At 39.6% G+C, this 12,205-nt stretch overlaps 1 protein-coding gene across 2 annotated transcripts in view; it reads left to right on the top strand.

Annotated features, from left to right (window-relative positions):
* TBCA (tubulin folding cofactor A) overlaps positions 1–12,205 on the top strand; it is a 204,867-nt gene that overhangs the window by 23,435 nt on the left and 169,227 nt on the right. For both annotated transcript variants that reach the window (XM_063295551.1, XM_063295550.1), the window contains exon 2: positions 10,867–10,972. In XM_063295551.1, the coding sequence (XP_063151621.1) occupies positions 10,867–10,972 (106 nt within the window). The remainder of the gene's footprint in view (positions 1–10,866; positions 10,973–12,205) is intronic.

Here is a 12,205-nt window from a genome sequence, read left to right as displayed (position 1 = left end):
TTTTGTATAATTTGTTTTTGTGTTTGTATGGAAAAACATTTAAATACATTACGTTAACTCCTCAGTTGTGAAGTTCTATAAGTGAGAAAAATCTTGATCTAGAAAAATAAGTAGATGTACAGTGTGATAAAATTATGTGATTGTTATTCTTTGTGACCTCTAAGTTATATATATATGGAAGCCTGATCCACAGTGTTTTAGACTTGTGATGATATAGTGATACAAGTAACAGTGATTCCTCTGTTCCTGCCAAACCTGATTTCAGAAAGTGAATAGATGTTTTTAAGCATTTTATACATGAAGGCCAGGAATGAACATAATGTACCTAACCCAAACTATGGAATTTATTCTGCTTTAGAATTAAGTGTATAATTCTGTTGGGGGGGGGAAATTAAGTTGATTTAAGATTTCAGGCTTCAGTACTTATAAAAATACCACCTTGAAGACCTGGTTCTGCTGCCTCACTTGGGGTGGGAGAGGCAATAGTTCCTCCTGGGGTTGGCTAGTATCAGAGAGCCTTCCCCAAGAATGACATCCGCACTTCTCTGCATTTATTGTATTTATTTTATTTTTATTTACAATGGCTGTTGTTATAATTAGATTTTTATGATTTTAATTATGGATTTTATTGTGAGCCACCCAGAGTCTCCCTTTTTGGGGGAGATGGGCGGTGATATAAATTTGAATAATAAATAAAATAAATCTTCATTTTCTGAATATAGATATAATTGCCCGAGAGTGAACCTCTTACCTGGAAACTAATAATTTATTAAGCATTCTTCTTGTTTTAGCATGTACTATTTCACTGAGATTTAATCTTACTTATAAGTTGTATTTGCATTGACATCAACATGATGTTTAAGTGACAAAAGTTTTTCTATGCTTGATTGGTTAAAAAATGTGGGAGTTTCATGCTGAGCATTCACTGAGAATATTAATATTACAGAAACTGCTATGTTGTGTTAATAAAAATACATTGTGTTGGAACAATAATGAAATGTTACCATTGATTAGTGATTATTCTGTGTTTACTTTAAAATGCGATAGAAATACTAAAAAATGTTTCTGGATGCTTTACAAAGTGGTGTAATTGTGGATGGATTAGTCTGGATTTCTCCTCTAAAAGCTGAACACAGCCTATTCATGTAAACTATAGAGGTTTACATTTCATTAGTCATGTGTTTCTGTCCCCTTTTAGCTGCTTAACTTCGCAGATACGATTGAGCCAATCCAGGGAAAAAAACAAAAAAACCCTACAACTCAGTTCTGTGACTTGGCATCCAGAATGTACATATTTGCCACAAATGTATTTCCAATATATTGGGAAGGAGAAGTTGAACATCAAAAAAATCTGGAGTTCACTTTTTGTCGCTGTGATATATTTAGGACTTATTAGAGCCAATGTGTTGCAGTGATTGAGGTGTTGAACTGGGATTGGAGCGTTGCAGGTTGGAGTCCACTTTCAGCCGCAGAAGCTGATTACTAGGTGGCTTTGGACTTGTGCTCAGCTCATTCTACCTCACAGGGGTGTTCTTGTGGGGAAAAAGAGGAGGGAGTGCCTAGAGCTTTTGAATGCAAGGCGGGGTATGACTGAGAAAGGAAGAATGAGTACTGGAGGTAACAAGGGTAAAGGCACAGAAGCTTTTGTTGGAGAAATGTTGTTCTTTTGGTAAAGGAATCAATATGCAAACACCATCTAAAAGCCAACTGTATTTGAGTGAAGACCTTTATGTAAGCAACCCAGTCATTATTTAAAGCTCTATTGACAATGCTGAAACATCAGTACTGAAAAGTAAACATTGATGGTGAGTACTGTTAAGCAATCAAGTGAGATTAAAGTTGCATTTCCACTAAGCGTTTGGCTCCGAAGCCAATAAAAAAAATGTCACTACTGTATTACTATTGTAGCCATTTCCTTCCTGCTCCTTGTACTGCCCCCTGTCTCCTATTTGCTTATACAGCATTAGTAACAAACTATTTTATGCTGTTTAAAAATGCTGTAAATATGAACAATTTAATTCATAACTCACAAGCTTTTGCTGGGCTGACACGGTGATGCTATAGGTGAGCATAGACAAAACCCATGCATACCTCTGAGTTGATAAAACTACAAAGCCTAGCAGTTCTGCTGAGTGTGCTGCAGCTAATCAAAATGCACGCAGTTCTTCCTGGCCCCTTGTGCCCTGCCTAGCCAGAAATTGTAATTAACAACAACAACAACAACAAAAACCTTCAAAAATAAATTGATAGTAGAAAATAAAGTTGGTTTCATCATGACTGAATTTCACAAAATTAAGGCAAAGCTAGTACATTAGTTGATGAGCTAAGCAGATCTCTGGGTTAATTCCTACACTTTATGGATGTGGTGCTGCTTTCTGCCCATGGGCTCATCACTTTACATGGGAACAAAATTTATCCAAAGACCTTTATTTGAAGTCAAAGCCAACACAGAGGTGGAGTTGCCTCCAAACCTGTACAATTTTTGTTGTTTTGGTATGACAGGATGATATACTTAGGAAAATATACCCTCCCCTTAAAAACAACAATTTAAATTAGATATATGTACTTGCTCATTAAGGAATTGTTAAAATAGAATCAGAGGATCCTGTAGTCCAGAAAAAGTTTTGTTTTTTCATAGTTTTTGAAGAAACCTGTTTTTAAAGGCAGTAAGTAATTCCATGGTATTTATTCAAATGTGTAAGTAGATATAAATGAAACAGGAGGTTCTTCCAACAGCCAGACCCTAAGCTGAGTTAGAGCTGCAAAGGTTAAACCAACACATTCATTTTTATCTGGAAAGCACCTGGCAGTCAGTGCAGATCTTCTCTTTGAATGATGGGTTCAATGGTGAATTAGTAGTTTAGGTGCTACATTTTGCACTTCTGGATTTTCAGTTCAGTTCATAATTTATTGCAGTTTTAGACCAGTACAAGGATAATCTTCTGGATTTTCTTTAAGAGCTGCTCTCTATAAAATACATTTCAGTTGTCTAGTCATTACATAAATAATGCATGGATACCTGTTGCCTGATTAGTTAGCTCAGGAATGGTCACAGGTGACACACCAAAACTAATTGTTCTGCAGGGTCCTTGCTGCCACACCTGGGAAATCCAGGGTCAGATCAAAAAGCTTGTCCAGGATGTACGTTTCCTCTTTATGGGAGCCTGTAACTTGTTTCTAGAATACGTTGACTCCCAACCATTAAGTCTGATTTTATGCTGACCATCAGCCCTCCTCTTCAGCAAAGGATCATTACCTTGTCGTGGTGCTGGAGCTTGAGCACCTCAATGATGCCATGAGCTAAACCGTGAAGGGCCACCCAAGACGGGAAGGTCATGACAGAGAGGTCAGACTAAATGCGATCCCTGGGGAAGGTAATGGCAACCCACCCCAGTATTCTTGCCGTGAAAACTAAATGGATCAGTACAACCAGAGATATGTCGGTATACCATCGGAAGATGAGACCCCCAGGTCGGAAGATGGTCAAAATGCTACTGGGGAGGAACAGAGGATGAGTTCAACTAGCCCCAGACGTGATGACGCAGCTAGCTCAAAGCCGAAAGGACGGCTAGCGGCCAACGGTGCTGGTGGTGAACGGCAAATCCGATGTTCTAAGGATCAACACACCATTGGAACCTGGAATGTAAGATCGATGAGCCAGGGCAAATTGGATGTGGTTATTGGTGAGATGTCAAGATTAAAGATAGACATTTTGGGCGTCAGTGAACTGAAATGGACTGGAATGGGCCACTTCACATCAAATGACCACCAGATCTACTACTGTGGACAAGAGGACCACAGAAGAAATGGAGTAGCCTTCATAATTAATAGTAAAGTGGCTAAAGCAGTGCTTGGATACAATCCAAAAAACGACAGAATGATCTCAATTCGAATTCAGGGCAAGCCATCTAACATCACAGTGATCCAAATATACGCCCCAACCACAAATTCTGAAGAAGCTGAAGTAGAGCAGTTCTATGAGGATCTGCAGCACCTACTGGACAACACACCTAAAAGAGATGTTATTTTCATCATAGGAGACTGGAATGCTAAAGTGGGCAGTCAAATGACACCTGGAATTACAGGTAAGCATGGCCTGGGAGAACAAAACGAAGCAGGACATAGGCTGATAGAATTTTGCCAAGACAACTCACTCTGCATAACAAACACTCTCTTCCAACAACCTAAGAGACGGCTTTATACATGGACTTCACCAGATGGACAACACCGAAATCAGATGGACTACATCCTTTGCAGCCAAAGGTGGCGGACATCTATACAGTCGGTAAAGACAAGACCTGGAGCTGACTGTAGTTCAGATCATGAACTTCTTCTTGCACAATTTAGGATCAGACTAAAGAGATTAGGGAAGACCCACAGATCAGCTAGATATGAGCTCACTAATATTCCTAAGGAATATGCAGTGGAGGTGAAGAATCGATTTAAGGGACTGGACTTAGTAGATAGGGTTCCGGAAGAACTCTGGACAGAAGTTCGCAACGTTGTTCAGGAGGCGGCAACAAAATACATCCCAAAGAAAGAGAAAACCAAGAAGGCAAAATGGCTGTCTGCTGAGACAAGAAAAGGTGGCAAGAATATACAGAAGACCTGTATAGGAAGGATAACAATGTTGGGGATAGCTTTGACGGTGTGGTCAGTGAGCTAGAGCCAGATATGTTGGCAGAATGCTGGGAAAGCCTTTAGCCCAGGAGAGATCAGAAAAGACACACACACCAGGCATTTCTATAAAAATAATTTATTTACAGAAAGCAAACCAAAAACAAAACATATTTAAAGGACTTAGCTCTCCTGGCTTGCTACATGCCGGCAGAGAGAAAAAAGAGGAAGTAAGAACAAGTCTGGGCAGGTTTCCTCCCCCCAGGCAATTTGCATGAAGCATGTGAGAGGAGACAATCAAATACAACCTCTTCACCCGGCCAAAATGATTAGATACAATAGCAGTCTTAATCGTTAGTAGGAAAACCTCAACACTCCCCTTTTTACACTATAGATTAAGGTGCAAACCAATCTTCTCTGACAACTTTATATGTCTTTCCATTCACATTACTTTACCATTATCTTCCCTTTGGTTTAACAGAAAGCTACCATTCTTCTTCCTGTGTTTTTCCAAACCTAGGTTGTTATAATTCCAAGGCTTTTTAATGTGAAATGGCTTTTCATGCAGGCTTCAAAATCAAGCCTTTGTTTTTCTGTTGATGTGAACAGCAGCAAATCATCAACATAAATGCACAGATACATACAGCCTTGTTTGTCCTTCTTCATATATACACAGGGATCTGCTTTTCCTTTTTCAAAACCAAAATTCTGCAGTTTTTCATCTAATTTTTGGTTCCAGGATCTAGCAGCTTGTTTTAACCCATAGATTGACTTCTGCAGTTCACAGACTAGATTCTCCCCTTTTTCATAGCCAGGGGGTTGCTGCATGTATAATCTGTGGTCTAAATCACCATAGAGAAATGCAGTTTGAATGTCATAGTGGTTAACTGACATTCCCTTGAGTGCAGCAACTTTTAACAGTAATCTAATTGATTCACCTTTAGTAACTGGTGCAAAAGTCTTGTCAAAGTCTAAATCTTTCCTTTGAGTGAACCCTTTTGCAACCAACCTTGCTTTATATTTTTGGAATTTGCCATCAGCATCCTGTTTCAGTTTGAAAACCCACCTACAACCCAGACAGCGTTCATTGGGAGGTAGATTTACCAGTTTCCATGTTTTATTTTCTTTCAAGGATGCTAATTCCTGTTGCATGGCAGAATGCCAATTTTGTGCAATCTCAGGTGGTAAAGCATTCACTTGTTCTAAAGACTCAGGTTCTGTGAATATGTGAAAAGCCTTTACTGTTTCAGCCTGAAAACGTGATGGAGGAATGCCTTTATTACTCCTCTGAGATCTGCGAGGTAATACAGGGCTTAAATTTTGACTCCTATCACTTTCCTGAGAAGCATCTGTCTCATCAGACAGATCTTCAGTTTGCTTTTCTGGTTTAATGTCCTCATCAGGCAAAAGATCACCATCAGCAAGTCCTTGCTGTTCTCTTGTGGTGGTCAGATCAACTGGAGAGCTAGAATTTAACCTCCCCCAGTTTTGTTCAGCAAAAGAAGCGCTTTTGCTAATTATTAATTTCTCTCCCATTATGAACCTGTAGTCCTTTGGCTTTGTTCATAGCCAACAAAGATGGCTTTCTTTGTTGTGGGGCCTCTTTTCCTTCTCTGCTGTTTTGGAATGCGAACCCATGCAGTGCTACCAAACACTCTAAGATGGTTTACCTTTGGTTTCACACCATAAAACAAATGGAATGGAGTGTCCTGAATCACAGAGTTATACAATCTGTTTTGTACATAAGTGGCAGTAGATATGGCCTCTCCCCAGTACTTAAAAGATAATTGTGAATCTTTAATCATGCATTCCATCGCATTTTGCAAGGTTCTGCCCTTTCTTTCAGCAACACCATTTTGCTGAGGGGTGTAAGGGTTAGAAAGAATTTGTTCTATCCCTTTTTCCACTAGGAACCTTCTGAATTTGTGAGAAAGGTATTCTCCTCCTCTATCACATTGGAGTGCAGATACAGGCCTAGGGAATTTTTCATTTGCCCATGTCACAAAACTTTTAAATTTCTCAAATGCCTCATCTTTATGTTTTAAGATGTAGATAAATGTGTATCTTGAGAAATCATCAATGATGGTCATTGCATACCTTGCTTGTCCAAGACTTGGAGCGAAAGGACCAATAATGTCAGAGTGTACTATTTCCAAAGGTCTAGTTGTAACTCTGTCACTGTGCTTACTCACAGGAGCTTTTAGTGTTTTGCATTCTTTGCAAACTACACAGTCTAAGTATTTATCACAGGGTTTTATCTTTAGGTCAGCACACAGCTGTGGCATTTGTGCTATATACTTGAAATTAGCATGACCAAATCTCCTGTGCATCAGGTGTACACATTGGTCATGATATGGAGTGTTGCCAACTGCAGCCTTGCAGCTTGGCTTCCTTGCATTTTGCACAATGTACAAGGAGTCTTTTAACATACCAGTAGCACACAATTTCCCATTTTTTCGTATCTCACAACCATTTTTCTTAAATATTATGATATACCCTGTTGCAGCCAATTGTGCCACAGATAAAAGGTTTGATTGTAAATTTGGCACATACAACACACCTTTTACAGTTTCTCCTAAGCAGGATAAATACAAGTCACCTTGTCCCATAATTTTGGTCACAGACCCATCAGCCAAAGATACACTTTGTCTTTCAGTTTTAGACAGTGACACAAAAGAACTTTTACAATTACATAAATGACAACCGGCCCCAGAATCTAACACCCATACATCAGAATTACCCTTCTCAGCAACCTGTGCAATTTGGGTTGTCTGAAGAGCCTTCTTCTGTGTTGCCCTTGCGTTCTTCTTCTCTGTCTTTCTACTCTTGGGTCTCATGGCACAGTCTCTTTGCAAATGTCCAGCTGAACCACAAGTGAAGCATCGCTGGCTGGCTAGCGCTGTGGCCTCAGGTTCCTTTCCCTTCTTTTCCCTCATTTTCTGGTATTGCAGCTTTCCAGAAGAGATGGGGGGGGGATCTTTCCTCTCTCTTCTCCCATTCAGCGAGTAATCGCTGTGTAACATACGATGGGGTGAGGTCTGTTTCAGGCATAGCCTCCAGGGTACAAATCAGCGTGTCCCACGTTGCATTTAGTGAGGACAGGAGGATATAGGATTTTGTGAGAGGTGTAAATTCCATTCCTCTCTCCTGCAACTCAACAAACAGCTGCTGAATATAATGCAGGTGCTCAGGAAGGCTATCTCCTTCTGCAAGGTAGGCTTTGTACAGCTTTTTCGTCAGGGTAACTTTACTCCCTGCTGTTGCCTTTACATATAAGTCTCTCAAAGCGTCCCAAAGTTGCTTTGCAGACTGCATGCCTCGCACGTGGACTAGCTGATTGTCCTCAACTCCCAAGATAATGGTGGCTCTAGCCCGCTCATCCTGTCTCAGCCATTCAGCACTGGGATTTTGGGGGTTTTGCTCACCAATTGGCAGCCAAAGATTCTCTCTGCGAAGATACATCTCCATCTTCAGGGCCCAATTCAAATAGTTGGTCTCTGATAGGCGCTCCAGAGGCATCGCTGAGGGCTGGGAGGTAGCCATGGCTTCTTCCTTCTTTTGCAAGTCACCTCAGCTAGCTAGCTTTGTCCTGTAGACCGGCAGTTGCTGGAAAATCTCCAGGTGGCTCCAAAGAAAATCTTCACAGGTCTTTGCTACCTGCCTTTAAAGTGTGCATGAGGTGTGGAGCTGATCTCTCTTGGTTTTACTGGGTGGCTCACTGGGCACATAACCTGTTGGCAGAATGCTGGGAAAGCCTTTAGCCCAGGAGAGATCAGAAAAGACACACACACCAGGCATTTCTATAAAAATAATTTATTTACAGAAAGCAAACCAAAAGCAAAACATATTTAAAGGACTTAGCTCTCCTGGCTTGCTACATGCTGGCAGAGAGAAAAAAGAGGAAGTAAGAACAAGTCTGGATAGGTTTCCTCCCCCCAGGCAATTTGCATGAAGCACGTGAGAGGAGACAATCAAATGCAACCTCTTCACCCAGCCAAAACGATTAGATACAATAGCAGTCTTAATCGTTAGTAGGAAAACCTCAACAAGACATCCCGAAGAGTGAGGTTGAATGGGCCTTAAGAAGCATTGCTAATAACAAGGCAACAGGAGACGACGGCATCCCAGCTGAACTGTTCACAATCTTGCAAGATGATGCTGTCAAGGTAATGCATGCTATACACCTGCAAATTTGGAAAACACAAGAATGGCCATCAGATTGGAAAAAATCAACTTATATCCCCATACCAAAAAAGGGAAACACTAAAGAATGTTCAAACTATCGAACAGTGGCACTCATTTCACATGCCAGTAAGGTAATGCTCAAGATCCTGCAAGGTAGACTTCAGCAATTCATGGAGCGAGAATTGCCAGATGTACAAGCTGGGTTTAGAAAAGGCAGAGGAACTAGGGACCAAATTGCCAATATCCGCTGGATAATGGAAAAAGCCAGGGAGTTTCAGAAAAACATCTATTTCTGTTTTATTGACTATTCTAAAGCCTTTGACTGTGTGGACAATAATAAATTGTGGCAAGTTCTTAGTGGTATGGGGATACCAAGTCATCTTGTATGCCTCCTGAAGAATCTGTATAACGACCAAGTAGCAACAGTAAGAACAGACCACGGAACAACGGACAGGTTTAATATTGGGCAAGGAGTACGGCGGGGCTGTATACTCTCACCCTACCTATTCAACTTGTACGCAGAACACATCATGCGACATGCTGGGCTTGAGGAATCCAAGGCTGGAGTTAAAATCGCTGGAAGAAACATTAACAATCTCAGATATGCAGATAATACCACTTTGATGGCTGAAAGCGAAGAGGAACTGAGGAGCCTTATGATGAAGGTGAAAGAAGAAAGTGCAAAAGCTGGCTTGCAGTTAAACCTCCAAAAAACCAAGATTATGGCAACCAGCTTGATTGATAACTGGCAAATAGAGGGAGAAAATGTAGAAGCAGTGAAAGACTTTGCATTTCTAGGTGCGAAGGTTACTGCAGATGCTGACTGCAGTCAGGAAATCAGAAGACGCTTAATCCTTGGGAGAAGAGCAATGACAAATCTCGATAAAAGAGTTAAGAGCAGAGACATCACACTAACAACAAAGGTCCGCATAGTTAAAGCAATGGTGTTCCCAGTAGTAACATATGGCTGCGAGATCTGGACCATAAGGAAGGCTGAGAGAAGGAAGATAGATGCTTTTGAACTGTGATGTTGGAGAAAAATTCTGAGAGTGCCTTGGACTGCAAGAAGATCAAACCAGTCCATACTCCGGGAAATAAAGCCAGACTGCTCACTTGAGGGAATGATATTAAAAGCCAAACTGAAATACTTTGGCCACATAATGGGAAGACAGGACACCCTGGAGAAGATGCTGATGCTAGGGAGAGTGGAGGGCAAAAGGAAGAGGGGCCGACCAAGGGCAAGATGGATGATATTTTAGAGGTGACGGACTCGTCCCTGGGGGAGCTGGGGGTGTTGACAACCGACAGGAAGCTCTTGCGTGGGCTGGTCCATGAAGTCACGAAGAGTCGGAAGCGACTAAACGAATAAACGTCAGCCCTCCTGCTCATCTGATTTAATTTCAATTGGTTTATCCCCATCCAGACACTCAAGCGGGCAAGTCAAATTAAAATCTTTTTGGAATGGAGGCCTTTTATTTTTGGAGTGAGTGTGGAAGTTTTTCTTTCAAGGACAGTTTCAACAATATATTGGACTTTTAATATTTGACAACATGACAGATAATCTACATTGATGTTGGTATGAAAAGAGAACTGAAACAATAGTTCTACTAATGTAATTCAGAGTTAGATAACGTATGTTCTGAACAACCAAAATATGAATTTTGATGTTTATTTAATGGATTTATAGAGCCGCTGAACTCAAACAAATTGACTATGGATGGTGTACATCAGAAACAATAAACAAAGAAAATAACAGTACAATGATAAAAAAAGTTCATATATTTTCCTGTATAGCATTTTTAGCAGCTTTAATAACTTGTCTGTTATGTTTTGCATGAGTTTTGTTTTTATTCTAATGGATGGATTCCTTATTTGTTAGATTTATATCCAGTCTTTCTCCAGGACAGTCAGTATGCACAACTAATAATAGTATATTTGAAAATAAAGTAAGTGGTACCTTAGAGTAGCTGTAATATTTGGACATTTTATTGTCTTGAAACTTTTCAGATAGGAAAGTTTTTGTGTGTTTTTATAATTTAAACAAATTATACTTTTTGTGTGCAGCTTGGCAAAAGAAAAGGTTATGTATGAAAAAGAAGCAAAACAGCAAGAAGAAAAGATTGAAAAGATGAAAGCTGAAGATGGAGATAACTATGCAATTAAAAAGCAGGTAATGTTATTATTTATTTATTTATATTTTATTTTCTATCCTGCCTTTATTATTTTTATAAATAAGGCGGTGAACATGCCTAATACTCCTTCCTTCCTCCTATTTTCCGCACAACAACCCTGTGAGGTGAGTTGGGCTGAGAAAATTAAATTAAAAATTAGTATATGTACTAATTTTTGTAGTTTTACCAAGAGATCTGATGTATTTGGGGGAAAAGTTACCTAATTACCTAATTACATCACTTTGTGATGTAATTTGGCTGCCCAGGCTGAAAACTGTCAAGTTTAAAGGAGCAACTTGAATATGAATATATAGATAGATACACACAGACATATATAATACAGGGTTTTATATGTAATGTGTATGCTAACCTATTGGGCACTGTGTCCAAGTTTAAGTTCCCATGGGAAAGAGTTAAACTTTCTCCCAGTTGCTTACAACCCAGAGTATGTATCTTGGCTTTGGATATAAGTATGATTGCTAATATGGTAAACTGCAGTAATACTTTGCAATAACAAGCAGAGGTATCTGGAAAGTGATACTCTGAACCAGGAGTTCAGAATCAGAAAATGTTGCCTTTCCCCCCAATTGTTTGCAGTGTGGGAACCAATCTTCCTTAAATATAGTGTTTGATGCGTCTATAGTTTTTGTACAATAAGGCATTATGTATTAATGGTGTCCCTTGCCTTATTTCATGTTACTTCCCTTACTTCAGTATTTCTGCTGAGATATTAAGCATTAGATTATCTCCATGTGCATATTGGTTTATATATTTTTTTGGAAAATAATTCATATGTGAGAAAGTAAATGCTGTATGTTATGTTTGTGTGTGAAAGAGATTATCTGAAGGATATTTTTATCCATACCTAAGATCTGTTTACTTGGTGGCCCTTCTTGTGTGCTCACCATTAAAATCAGTAAATTGGCATACAGCAATGTATAGGCCTTCTCAGCAGTGGACTTCCATCTTTGAAACATTTCCCCCCCCCAAATCCTCTTTTTTTGCCTTTTCAAGTTGGCATTTAATGGATCCTTGAAGTCCTTAGTTTTCAAAGCTACCTTTGACTGACTCCAGAAATTAACCAAGCAGTTACATATGTATTGTCAGGACATCTCTCTAATTTGATTTCCTGTTCAAAGTATTTTATCCTTAAGAGAATGAAACTCTTAATAGTTCTTAAATGAATAAATAACACGGCATTTAAAACTAGTGCACAGAAATTTGACACTTCT

The sequence above is a fragment of the Candoia aspera genome, chromosome 2 (assembly GCF_035149785.1).
Source record: "Candoia aspera isolate rCanAsp1 chromosome 2, rCanAsp1.hap2, whole genome shotgun sequence".
In the NCBI taxonomy this organism is placed as follows: domain Eukaryota; kingdom Metazoa; phylum Chordata; class Lepidosauria; order Squamata; family Boidae; genus Candoia; species Candoia aspera.
Note: the sequence above shows the minus strand (reverse complement) of the source record. Positions and strands in the feature narration are given on the sequence as shown.